The 14,291-nt window shown below is 34.2% G+C and overlaps 1 protein-coding gene across 6 annotated transcripts; it reads left to right on the forward strand.

The window, feature by feature from the left end:
- The first annotated feature begins 10,485 nt into the window (after positions 1–10,485).
- Positions 10,486–13,605, forward strand: LOC147556857 (uncharacterized). 6 transcript variants are annotated; one of them, XM_086657838.1, is made up of 7 exons: positions 10,512–10,789; positions 11,115–11,220; positions 11,477–11,535; positions 11,861–11,978; positions 12,406–12,552; positions 12,687–12,754; positions 13,302–13,442. In XM_086657838.1, exons 2-6 carry the CDS (start codon positions 11,166–11,168, stop codon positions 12,695–12,697), a joined length of 390 nt encoding a protein of 129 aa, XP_086513964.1. In that variant the 5' UTR covers positions 10,512–10,789; positions 11,115–11,165; the 3' UTR covers positions 12,698–12,754; positions 13,302–13,442. The 6 variants fall into 6 exon arrangements, 3 of the variants coding, with proteins under 3 accessions (XP_086513964.1, XP_086513963.1, XP_086513962.1); XM_086657837.1 differs by having other exon boundaries at positions 10,558–10,655; XR_015233625.1 differs by lacking the exon at positions 11,477–11,535 and having other exon boundaries at positions 13,302–13,605.
- Positions 13,606–14,291: the final 686 nt, after the last annotated feature.

The raw sequence follows: 14,291 nt of genomic DNA on the forward strand, positions 1-14,291 counted from the left end.
AACGACCATTAAATAACTCTTTATTGTGGTCGTTAGATCTAAGATTCTTAGAAGTTCAAACCTATAAATAAAGGCATTAACTTTGGACGGTCAACCCACTTTGCCCTCTTTAGATACAGAGCCTAACCTTTCTCCCATCTTCTTGATATTTAATTTAACCTAGAACACAACTTCTTACATAACTCTTCTAAACCTAGCATCACCAAGATTTATATCAGTAATGAACATGTAAATCTAATTTTCTGATTCATTCTAATGGTTTGATAGCACTTTTTAAATGATCCTGATTTTCATTTTCTTTTGGTTTATGGGAGGGCATCGAACCAGAAGTTGTTGATCAAGTTGTTCCAATTGAACCAACAACAGGAAAAAAAGAAAGGTTGTTCCAATTAAAGAAACCCACTAATACAATCTCTTCCTAGTTGAATATTTATCGATATAATATCTTTATAATATGTGATGAGACTTAAAAACACGTAATTATTGTTGGAAGAAATGTTTTATAGCATCAATGAAGAACGATTTTCTGTCTAATATTCCTACTCTAATTTTTGTTCTTTCAAATATGGTAGTACCCGCTACCCGGCCCGCTCGGAGCTCGTAAAACCTGAGATGTTAAAGTGCCCATGGCGGGGTCTGATCAAGATGATGTACGTTTGACCGACCCGAGCCCGCCCGAGAAGTCTGATGGGTTTCAAAATTTATTGCCCATGAATGCCCGACTCGGGATCTAAGGTACCTGTGGGTACCCGAGCCCGACTCGTTTCCCACCCCTATCTGAGGACATGGCTGCTCAAAAGAGTAAAAGTGGTTAGTTTCAGATAAAGTGAGGATTCGGTTACCAAATTCATGATATTGCTGGAGTTCTGCCCTCCTTCTAGCGTCAATTGCTGATGTCGAAAAATAGCTTTCCGTTAATTAACAAGAAATCAAGACTTGATGCATGACAGGGTCTGTGATGAATGGATATTCCGTTAGGTTAATTGATCCCCCTTCCTGGTCCTGCTCTTCGCTTCTAGCTCCTTAGAAACTTGGGGGAAAAACCTACAAAGGGTTCGGAAACCGCTCTAGCGCTCAAGACAGTCAGATTGCTTTTTGTTGTAAACAATTGAATATTGATCTAACTTTTTGGGAATGTGGTAAATTTACTCAACGTAGGTTAAGTCAGTTGCCTTGAAGAAGGTGATGTGTTTCCCTTTTATGGGACGTATTGGACCGACTTAGATCAGTCGGTGTAGATTAGGCAGTTGTGATCCACCGTTTAGGGAAGTTTCCTATTGTTCGTAGTTAGGGTTTCTCTGTTGGTTTATCTCGCATTTAGGATAAATAGAATTTCCTATGTTTAAGGATACTTCGTAGATATCCTGCCAATGTGATAAATCTTTCAGGAGATGTTTCCTCTGAGACTTTTGGAGTCCAAGCTCGCTTGAGCATTTAAGATCTTTATTGAGTAAGATCTTTTAGGAAGATATCTGGATTAAGTCGGTATGCGTGCGGTGCCCTTATGCCTTCTCAGTTTACAGGGGCGTGGGTGAGGAGGTGCCAAAGGTGCGACCGCATCGGGCCTCCTCACCCCGAGGGCCCCTTTTTTAGAACAACAAATAATTAGACATATAGATGTAAGAGTAAAATTATAACAAATCTTCATGGTAGACTTGTTGGCGCGGAGTTACAACTAACGCACAATATGTTGTGAGTTTGAATCCTTGTACCCACATTTATTTTACTCACTTTTTAAGAGATATTCTTCAGGGCACTCCAAGTTGTTTGGGCCAAAGCCCAATGTAGACTCGTAGAGTGTCTATATAGTGTCACTACTTGATTAACTTAGGTCATTCTTAGGACATCTCTTCCAAATCAAAATACTAAGCCCACAATATAAAGGCATCCCTCTTAAAAAAAATCAAGGATTGTCCTTTGCACATATCAATATCTTTTCTGTTATGAATTTTGGATTTTAACCCACCTAATAAATCCAAAATTTAAGAAAGTCATATTATCCTAATCAGTTTTAACTAGTGTTTGGAATCACTTTATTAGCGTTGGAGAGTTTAAAAGACAATTGATGTACACACAAACTATTCTTGATACTCATTTGTCGATTATTATTCACTTCAGAAAAATACACATTATTTCTTTTGTTTCTCTATATGTATTAATGCAAAACTGAATTCTTATTTATTGCTAATCTCTTTAAATCGCATATTTATTTTGTTATATGACTACTTCTCGAAATCATATTTTTGAAATTCATTTAAATCATCGTAATTGTCCATTGTAGCAGGGAATTGTGTTTTTGATACATAATCGCCTTATAAGATTTAAAACAATTTAAGCGAATTACGAGTAGTTATGAAAAGGTACCCTCATGTATAAATTCTTGCATAATACTTTTTGTACGATGCCTTTAAAAGTATTATAGTCAAACTGTTTTGCACTTTCATATATTTTGTGCTTCACTTTTTTTCATATTATTTTTTAGGGGGCCCGATTAAAATCTCGCACCTGGCCCCCAAAATCCCAGCCACGCCACTGTCAGTTTAGGGTGTAAAACGTCGGCCTTGCTTATGTGGACCCCCTTACTCCTTTAGAGAATCTCAGGGTTGAACTGATTGTGTTTTAGGCGAAGCAGGGTTGGAGCTCCTTAGCTGATCCTGGCCGACCTCCCAGTTCTGGGCGTAGGTGGCAGAGTGTTACTGGTCTGGCAGTCCAGTTGCCTTAAGCCGAGTTAACCTGTTGAACTTCTGGTCAATTCTTGACTTATTGACGTTAGTCAACGACTGAACATTTTGTGCATCATCAGAAACATCTCCTAAAAATCTCTCATCATTATTCTTCGCTCAGCTTCAGTGGGAAATCCATGGACATGTCCAAATGAGCATAAAATGTTTTGTAACACCACGATATGGGAAGGAGTTAGCCCTACCCATGTTTTTGTGCACCTTACGGCCAATTCAAGAATATTTATTACTTCTTCTTAATCGGAGTTTTCGCAGCTCTTTTAGCGTGGATATTGTGGGCATAAGTTTCCTAACCAGAAGTGGACTTGGCTTATTAATGTACTCGTAATTTTCTCATTCCTACAAGGCTCGCCTCCAACAGACTGCAATACATTTTTGGTCTTGGTTTTCGGTGGTTTTCGTTTTCAACTGCATTTTGTATAGGAAAAACAAAAGGGTGGATGAAATATAACTATGACTTATCTAATGGAATTTCTATAAGGGTTGTCGTTGTAACTCTTCTAACATCTATTACACTTGGGGTGGAAGGTATTTATGGATTGAATTGATGGGGAGTGGATATGGATGATCATTTTCCTCTTACTACATCTATTACACTTAGGGTGGAAGGTATTTATGGATTGAATTGGTGGGGATTGGATATGGATGATCATTGTCCTCTTGCTACCTGCCCCCGACATTACTGTCCATGGTTGCCCCGTTGTTCTTTAGCCCATTGTACTCTTTATTAAATAATTTCATTCAGATGCCTCATTCAATATTAATGTCCACTCTCATGTTTATATCACTACAAAGATGATGATAGTTAGTAAAGGGTTATTTATATTGACCTTTATGCGAATATTATAAAGTTCCTATTTATAACGACTAAGCAAGAGGCGCTCATTACAAACAGGTTACTTGTGATGGCTAGTCCCTAAAAGCCTTTATAAAAGAAATGTTTTCGATCTGTTATAAAAAGATTTGATTTGTAACGGCTCTGATTGGTAAAACAACTACAAAAGATTATTTGTCACCTCTCTGTCCGTTGCAATTGCGTTAGTAACAAGTTGTTCGTCATTTTCTTAGTTGTAATTTGTCGCTACAAAAATACCATAGTTTTGCATTGTATTTATGCGCGTAGTGTTTTTGGGGTTTTAGCTATATAGGTCAAAAAAAATATGGGAAATAGTGGAAAAGGCACAAAACATTTGGAAATTATCAATGAGATCAAAAAATCCCGAAAGTATCCCGAAATAGTGATTTGGCTTCTTTACCCTTAGGAAATTAAGAAATGACATGCGTATCCAAACTATATAAAGCAATTTCAGAAATAAAAAAAATAAAAACTCTTTTTGCCCTCGCGAGAAAACCCTAGAGCGATTCAGAGACAGTTCCTATTCATCTTCTTCTTCATCGAATTTTAGGCTTTCGTTCTTCGTTCAAGTCTAATTTATAAAGATTCTACTTCTTTAGCTACAAAGTAAGTAGTTCATCACTTAAAGAACTCGATTTTTTTCTCTCTGTTGCAAAAGTTAGTTGTGTTCTTCGGTTTATGCATATAGTTTTAGTAACCAATTTTTTAGTAGTAGATCTTAAAAAGTGTTTTCTAAACCATATTTTGTTATTCGTTTTCCGGGAATGAAGTTTTCAAACTTTATTTACAGTAGTAGATCTGCAAATAGGTATGTAAATGATATTTTATTTTTCATTATTAATCGAATTTACTTTACAAAACATATTTTTCAGTAGTATAGATTATCAAATAGGTCTTGAAAAAACAATGTTTTGTTGTTTAGTGATCTTGTAAATGGTTTTGCAAGCTCTATTTTCAATTGTAAATCATCAAATAGGGTTTGGAAACAACATTTGTTGTTTAGTGCTCATGTAAATGGTTTTGCAAGCTCTATTTTCATTTGTAAATCATCAAATAGGGTTTGGAAACAACATTTTGTTGTTTAGTGCTCTTGTAAATGGGATTGCAAACACTGTTTGCAGTAGTAGAACTGCGAATCGAGTTTGGAAAACATTATTTTGTTTAGTGTTTTTGTACATGAGATTGCAAACACTATTTGGAGTAGTAGAACTGCAAATAGGGTTTGGAAAACATTTTTGTTGTTTAGTACTTTTTGTAAATGGGATTGCAAACACTTTTTGCAGTAGCAGACCTGCAAATAGTGTTTGGAAACATTTGTTCTTTTGTATCTGTAAATGGGATTGCAAACACTATTTACGATAGTAGAACTGCAAATAGGATTTGCAAACATTATTTTGTTGTTTAGTGCTATTTTAAATGGGATTACACAATCTATTAGCAATAGATGCTAAGAAAAATTTGTACGAATTGTTTGCTAACAAATTCACTTGAGTATTTATGCAAAAAATGGTGAAAACTAAAAAGAGGATTGGAAGTGGTAAAATCGGATAGTACAGAAGTGGTGAAATCAAATAGTACAAAAGTGGTGAAATCGAAATCACATAGTACAAAAGTGGTGAAATCAGATAGTTGAAAAGTTATGAAGAAAGAATACGATGCATACAACTATAAAAGCACAATGCAGAACACAACAGTGTTCATGAAGAAAATTGTTGGTAAAATGAAATTTGAACAAGTTAATGCACTTTCGGAAACTCCATTTGGATCACTTTTTGAAGCTTTCTATGATGAAGAAATGGAAGCAACAAATTTGGACAGACCAATATCAATTATCTATGAGTTGGTCACAAGATACAACAAAGAAAAAGGTAAATTTGAATTTGGCGAGGTAGACATAGAATTCAAAGTAGATGATGTGGCTATTCTGCTAAGAATGCCAAAAGAAGGTGAACTTGTTTCTCCGTTTGAAGGAAAAAAAGATGGAGAATTTGTTAGTACTTATTTTAAAAAGAAGGCGTATAAAGTTTCTACATCATCAAGTAATTGAAGATTTCTTTGAAGAAGAAAATGAAAATACAAAAGATTTTGTGAAGTTGATGATAATGCATATTTTTTCACCTTTCCTGTTTGCAACACAAGTTGGAACGACTATACAAATGTCGTTCACAAACTTGTTGAGGTCTATGGAGAAGATAAATTCAATCTCATGGCCTACAGTAATTCATAATTACATGATGAGGTCGATTGAAGAAAATGTGGACAAACTAGCCAAAGCTTCAGGGTGTCTCTTACTTTTATGGGTGAAATAATTTTTATTTATCTTGATTCACATTATGCAGTTCTGGTTTTGTGAGCATTCAAATCTTTATAGAAAGGTACATCAAAAGAAGGACAGATGTCCTCGAATTATCAGATGGAGTCTTAACCACATGAAGTTGGATTTTCTTCAAGCTTTGGAAGATGTGACAGAGGACCAGGTATATTATATTTAACTTTTGCAAATCATTAACTTGAATACTAGGGTTGCGTACTGTAATTTTCATAGATTGTTTGCAAAAGTGTTGAATGCATTGTAATTTGCAATACATTTGTTTGAATTTCAGCTGTCCGAAGATTTTTTTGTGCCACTGTCGAAAAGTGAAGAACTTCTAATTGCTGGTGGGATTTTGACAGTGCCTGATGAGGTTGATGTTTCTTATTTGAAAGATCTTCAATATGAAGTTAAAAAATTAAAAGTTGAACGCGAAGAGCAAAAGAGAGATTTCATGATAAAAAATGAAGAAATCAAGAAGTTGAAATAAGAGATAAATTGTGTAAGAGAATCAAACATGATTCACATGAAAGAGAATGAAGAACTAAAAACTGCAAAACAAACCAAATGCAATGAGGAGGTCGAGAAGAACACATCGAAAATGAAAAAGAGTCCTAAAAAAAGTAGCTTCAAAATCAACTACAATCAAGATAGAGAAAAATGTTACTGTTGGTCATAAATTGACTAAACAAACAAAGTTTGAAGAGGTTGATACATCTAAGTATCAAAAAAGAAAGGTTGATGAAACTTCTGACTTTGAAACACCAGAGAAACAAGTTCTCAAGACAAAGAAGTTAAAAGTTTTAAACAGCAAAATAAGAGGTTCATCGGTTGAAAGAAATCAATGTTCAAGTTACTGAAGAAACATCAGAAAAGAAGGCAAGTGAAGATAGTAAAAAGGGATATTCGAAGAAAAGTGAAGAATTCAGTAAATGAGAGAGTTCTGAAATTTGGAATCTATTAACTGAAGAACTCAGAACAATTAAAGGATTCTATGCACTAACAAATAAAAAGTAAGTACATATCTACAAAATTGTTTTTTACAAGTGAATTGCAATTCTTTGTCTGCAAACAGTGAGTTGCAACACATTGTTTGCAAACAGTGAGTTGCAACAGAGGGTTGCAAAAATAGTGTCTTCAACTGTGGTTGCAAAATATTAAGTGATTTGTTGCATATTTTTTATAGTTCAATTGCATGGAATAAAAACCAAGAGTTGATCATTTGTGAGACCACATCGAGTCTTTGATTATGAACGAATTTGTTGGTAGCCAAATTATTGATTGGTACCTACAAAACAAAGTGGGAAAAAGCAAGGATATGGTTGTTTTCAGCTCAACCATATCGGTAAGTTCTTTCAAACAACTTATGTTGTATTTAGTTTTGAATTAGTTATCAAATTAGATGAACATTTATTTACATGTAGATTTTAATGAAATCCGATGCTTCGGAATGCAACATATCTGAACTACTTACTAAGAAGCTCAAAGAAGCTTTTAAGAACAAGTGTAAATGGTTTCTATTCCCATTAAACACAAGTGTTGATGATAACAACCATGAAGGTTGGCATTGGCATCTTGTCGCTTTTGATAGAATTGATGAAAGATGGTTTTATTATGATAGTTTGAAGAAAAGTCAAAAAATAAGTATAAGAAGTGTGAAAGGAAGCAAAGAAATTCACAGTAAGATTGGTGAATAAAATTAATGAAGCTGGACTAACTAAACAACCACTCAAATCAAGTCCAAAGCTAAAAAAGTGAACTGGATGCTAACTAGTTAATAATGTAATGTAGGATTGACTGTGGATTGTATGTGCTTCTATATGCTGAGGTAATCAAAGATGGAGATTACCCGTTGTTTAAGGCGAACTGGATGGCATGAAGAAATAACAGAGAGGCTTTAAGAAAGAGGGTTGAAATCGCAGCTTCGATTTTGAATGATTATACCAACAAACCTTGGGCTGAAGGAACTGTTAGTGATGATGAAAATACTGATTGATGTTTTAACTTGATGTATGTGAGCAAGAGAATTTTAATACAAATGGTAGTATATATTATCTTATTAACTAGTCTATATTAGGTGAAATGAGAACAGTTGTGGAAACATTAGTTGTTGTCTTGAATAATTAATGAAGTTTTGCAACAAAGTGTTTCCATTACTCTGCAACCAAGTGTTTGCGTTTCTTTGCAACCAGATGTTTGCAAAAACATATAATGCAAACATCGTTTGCAAACGCAAAGATGCTTAGGTTTGTAAACATGCAACTAAACTTTGTTTGCAGAACATATGATTGAAAACTTTGAAAATTCTTAATGCGAACTCCATATGCATTAAATCTTCTATGTAGCTTGATTTGTAGACTAGTAACAAAACGGAAAAAAGTAGCTACGCCCTCGAACCCTAATAATGTTTAGACCACCCCAAAGCCAAATTCAAAATTTGCGAAATTAATAAATGTTTAGACTATACACCGTCAACAAATCTTTACTAAACAAAACGGGGGCTACGCCCCCGTACCCCATTCAATAAGTATTTAACTAAAAAAAAATGTTTATAGGTTAAAGCCAAAAGCAATATTTGAGAATTTTATTTTTCCAAAAAATCGGGGACTACGCCCTCGAACACCTGTCAAAATTATTGAACTTACTTTAATCTAAAATAACGGAGGCAATGCAACCAAATCCCCAAAAAATTTATGTAAACAAACATAACGATTATGCAAACAGAACTAATTTTTATAGCTTAAAGCCTAGGCTCTGTTTTGCAGAACTTTTTTTGCTAAAAACTTATTTGCAGAACATATGGATGCAAACACATGTTTTCAGAACTTGTTTGCGAACAATTGTTTGCTTAAAAAATTGTTGCAAACACATGTTTACAAAACAGTCAACAAAAAAAACATATGGCCTGCAACAATTTCCTGCAAAATCATATACATTTAACGAGAAAAATTCAAATACTCCCTCCGTCCCATTTTGTTTGACCTTTTGGGGGATCCAACTTATTAAAGATTTTCATTTATTGCTTCCTACCTAAATGTACTTTCCTAAATTATCCATATTTACTTTAGAGTATTACAATGAAAACTACATTGGAAGTAGTGTAGAACCAGTGGAAACTTTTTATTAGTATTAAAAGTAAGGGTAGATTGGGAAACATCAATAAAACTAGTAATAAATGAATCTTATTTAAAGTAAGTGGACAAACATTTTGAGACTTCCTTAAAAGGAATAACACCCAAACAAAATGGGACGGAGGGAGTATCAAATAATTGTTTATTGAGTAACAATAAAGAAATGAAAATGTGAAAATTAATCTAACTCAATATTGCTTTACATGTTCTCTTGTTGTGCTGCGATAACTTGCCACAACGTCCACACTTTCTCTTCTTCTTAAACTTGGCTGCTCCAGCACTTTCAATTCTCACACTCCTTGGCCTACCAGGTGGTCTCTTATTTGATGGCGGATTGATGATTGCCTCATTTGCTGCAAACTCTTTTGGTTCATCTCTGTTTGGGATGAGGATAATGCCATGTGCATAAGTATTCTTAAAGCTCTTAATCGTAAAATATGGTTCAACAAATTCAGCCATTGGTAGTCCATCATACTTGATAGCAATCACAAGATGCTCACATGGGATGCACTCAACTTTCCATTTTAAACAAGAACAATATATTGAACGCAAATCAACTAACTGAGTTGGTGTAGAAAATATTTCATATACAAACTTCGATAACTTGACAACCTTCCATGTACAACCAAACTTACGTCGTTCTCTTATTATTTTATCAATCTCTGGACACAACACACTACTCCACTTTTCTGCTAGTTCTAATCTGGTTTGCATTATCTCCATCATTCGAATACAAATCGTTTCCAACATTAAGATTATAGGCATACCCCTTTTCTCCCTAACCTATGAATTGTATCTCTCACATAGTGATGAACAAACTTCACCGTACCTTTCACCAAAAAAGTAACAGTTTGCCCATTTTCAACTGGACGGTTCTTAAAGAAATCAGTTAACCGCCTACAGGCCACCGACTAATTCCATCTCTTTAAAATGAATAAAAATTCCTCCTTAGTCAATGCACCGACAGACCAATATAACAAAGACTCAATATAAGCAGCTTTTTGACATCCATAACCAATAACATTTATTAAGTTATTCCTGATATACCACACACAATAACTATGGTGTGCATCTGGAAAAACATTTCTAACTCCACTAATAATACTAGGATGACGATCAGACATGATAGTATACGTACGAATTCGATCAATGACACGAGTCAAATTCTCAAAAAACCAACTCCAAGTTGAGTTATTTTCAACAATAACAACAACTAAAGCAATAGTAAAAAATCATGAAAAGATAGAAAATTGATCTAGTTACATTAAACATAGCAACTAAGGGATTGGTTAAACAAGCAACTATTTATAACACAATCTATATAACAAAACACAATATTTTGTGCTGACTGGGACAAGTCGAAAGACAAATCCGGTCGTTGATTGCGATTCTCATAAAATCCACACCCTTTGATCTATTACCCACCCTAAAGTTAACAAATTTAATGACCAACTAAGTGAAAGAAAGTAACCAAAGCGCTTAATTAGTGTCCTCCATGATCATCATGTGTATCGTTCTCCCTTCGATCGTCTGAGATCTCATCTTCATCATTCAACTCCCCTTCGCCCGTTTCAATATCCTACGACTCTTCATTCACCAAAACCGACTAGAAAATGGTACCACAAATTTCACAACTATTCACTCCCGTTACCAAATCGATCCGGCCTTTAAGAAGATAGGAGTTATAATCTTTACCAAAATCATAGGAGTTACAATCTTCATCCCCCCTGTATCTTCACAAAATTAACTAGTAATCTATCATTTGCCCTCCCCCTCTCTCTAGAATCAAAGTGTTTATGATAGTCCAGGATTAGGGTTTATTATTGTTGTCCCTCTCTCTCTCTCTCAAAGTTATTGTAATTTGATTGTTTTTATTCTATTTTTCTGGTATATAATTACTACAATCAAAGTTTTTATGATAGTCCAGCATTGGGATTTATTATTGTTATTTAGAATTGTGTTTATAACTCAGTTGGTTTCTAATTCACATTTTCATCTTCAATTTGATTGATTAAGTTTGACCTAATAAGATGACTTTATGTTGCTCATTTCTCTTTCTAAACAAATTGTTGCAGGAAGAGTTCACAAAAGAAGAAGAAAAGGAGGAAGAAGAAGCAATATATGTTATGACGAAAGAATGGATGGAGTTCTTCGCCAAATCCAAAGCTAAAAGAAAATTAGGTATCTATATCAAATACTAATTCTAAAGAATTCTTAAATGGTTATGATTGTTTGATTCTTTTCTTGAAACTAAAGGTTAATTTCAGTTTTTAATTCATACAAATGAGCTTCAAAAACAATTCAGAATTTTTTTGTTTTTACCTCATATCAAATTGTGCTTGACAGTTATTGCATAGTAGTATTCGTTTTCTCTCTACGTTAGATTTGAAATCGACTCAATGTATGACTCATCAAATTCAGGCTGTTTGTTTTGTAGGACTCAGATATGTGACTCATTGGAATGATTGGTTTAGGTTGATTTTCCAAGCGAGTCAGGTTCAAATCGAAAAATAACAAACACTGCTTTAGTATTTAGATACCTTAAATCATTAGGAAAGGGATGGATTTGATTTTCATGTAAGAATGGTTGAGTTTAAGGGTTCATTTTTTTGCGACAGTAACGTTGAAGGTCATGACCAACCATATTTTACTGTCTGTGTTCATTCTCGAATTAGGCATTTACTTTTGTTCATGTTACAGGTTATGCATTTTCTTCTTCCTATTGAAGGTTTTTTTTAACATATTCCTTTCTCTATCATTCTTTCAGCTATTGTGCATTTACAATCATTAAATGTTGTTTTCTTCATTTTTGCCATGACAGGAAAACAGACCTCTAAACTCTCAAAAGGCAGCTGATGCTTTGCAAAAGTACAACAAAAAAAAAACTGTTGTGCAAAAGCATTGGATTCTAATCTGTTTTTGTATTTCTCTTTCTAATAGTGAGTAATTGTTGAAATCATTGCGGGTTGTTCTTACTCGTTCGTTCTATGATAATTAGTCACTGATTTCAAACTATTTATTCCAACTCAGATTTGGAAAGAACATTTCTTTAGAATGAACTCATCACCTTATCCAGTTTCTACAATTTGGTGGGTTTAAGCGAATATGTAAATTTTAAAAGGAAGCTTACGGAAGTTTCTTACACAAGTTATATTGTCATTATTATTGTTTTGCATTCTCAAAATTCTTGGATTTTTGTTTCTTATCTTATAACAGTTAGGAAAGCTTCTAATGATACATCATAATAGTTTCATAGTTTGTCATTATTATCTTATAAAGAAAACCATAGATTTCCTTTATTAATTGCTGTTTTGCTTAGAACTTTGCTCATCCAACCATATTAAAATCATCCTTCTTTACCTCCAGCATTTGAAATTGAGAGTGTTGCAGTGACAAGCTTATACTTACTATTTCTTATGAAGCTACTATTCGTACGGGTCTCCCTATTGTTGGAACCTTACGTAGGTTACCAAAAACTGATGACAAGATTCTATGAATTGAAGGCATATCCAGGTTCACTACTTTCCACCTTCTCCAAAAAGTCTTATTATCTTACTGCTCAAGTTCTTCTTATTTACTCTTTCAACAAAATAAAAAGTTCTTTTTATTTACTAATATGTCGTTCCCTCCACTCTTTGCTATTTCAGTGGAACTTTGAGTTATACCTTCAACAACCTTATAGGAGCACGAGCTTTCAGTGAAGCCTTTTGATTATGTTGGTGGCATTTTCTTTCCTATTTAGCATATTCCTGAATGTTATTTCAACACAGTGCTCCATAAGACTCGTATGCATAAGTTAACTTTTGGAGAATTATTCTTGCAATTGGATCATTCTTGTCCTGGTATTTTGCCCTATTTCAAGGCCATTATCTATCTTTAAATTTTAATGGACTATCAAGTCTACTTTATGGTCGAGCAGGTTAGATGTCTATAGTATTTCTGAAAAATTTGTGATATCTAACCAACTTTATGTATTTGTGCTTTGTAACTGACTTTTGGTATGTTTTTACTATGTAACGTTATGCTTTGAATGTTAGGTTTTTCTCATACAAATAAGTACAATCAATACTTTGGTTTAACACCCCATTGTGTCTGTTTTGCAAGTAAACCAGCCTCAATCCGGTGAATTAGACATACCATGAGCTATTCATTGTCCTAAATATGATTTTAATTTTTCTTCTTCCATACTATTTTGGTCTGAAAGCCTATTATCAATTAATATTCTTAGATCTCTTACTTATCTGATATAACTATATTTGCAGGACATCAATACTGAATTGGTGCTGCCGGGGTCATTAACAAGGAATGCAAATGTAGTTTCACAATACAATGTTAAAAATTAGTGCATCTACGTACTAAAGTTTCTGTTTACTTAGTCAAATAACTAATTTCCTAGATTTTAGTAGCAGTCAAGTCATGAAGTATTAGTTATATAGTCTAAGTAGTTGCAGTTTTAGTAGGAGTTTTACTGTTAGTTTTATGACTATAAATATGATATGTATCAAGTAAGTTTTCTCAGATTTCTTCAAGCAGAAATAAAGAATTCTCAAGTATCTACTGTTTGCCTATTTGCTTGAGTGTTGCTTCTCTTTGTTCCAGATTTTTCTGTTTTTTGTTTTATGGTATCAGAGCTAGGTTCTGGAACTTTCAAATTACTTTCTCTCTTCTTGTCTATCAAGCTTGTCTGTCTTGTTGGAGGGGATTGAAAGTTGTAGAGGAGAAGTTTCTTATTGCAGTATGGAGTTTGCAAATGCGGGAAGTAGCTCGAATCAACATTTCGGTGTTGAGAAACTTGTAGGGACAAATTACAAGTATTGGAGAATGTGCATGGAGGCTTATCTCCAAGGTCAAGACTTGTGGGAACTCGTCACTGGTGAAGCAGAAATTCCAGTTGATAATACAGAGAATGCTGCACCGCGAAGGAAATGGAGGATCAAATGTGGTAAAGCCCTTTTTGCCTTGAGGACTTCAATTGGAAAAGAGTTCATTGATCATGTCCGTGATATTAGCTCACCAAAGGAAGTTTGGGAGATACTAGAGAGGTTGTTCTCTCAAAAGAATACAGCCAGGTTGCAATTTTTGGAGAATGAGTTAGCAATGTTAACACAAGGAGGTATGTCTATTTCTGAATATTTCTTACGAATGAAGAGTATTTGTGTTGAAATTTCAGAATTGGATCTGGATGAGAAGATCAGTGAAGGTAGATTACGGAGATTTCTTATTCGTGGATTGTAGAAGGAGTACACTCCTTT

The sequence above is a fragment of the Eschscholzia californica genome, unplaced genomic scaffold (assembly GCF_041429995.1).
Source record: "Eschscholzia californica isolate CP2 unplaced genomic scaffold, dmEscCali1.0.p SCAF_2, whole genome shotgun sequence".
Lineage (NCBI taxonomy): Eukaryota > Viridiplantae > Streptophyta > Magnoliopsida > Ranunculales > Papaveraceae > Eschscholzia > Eschscholzia californica.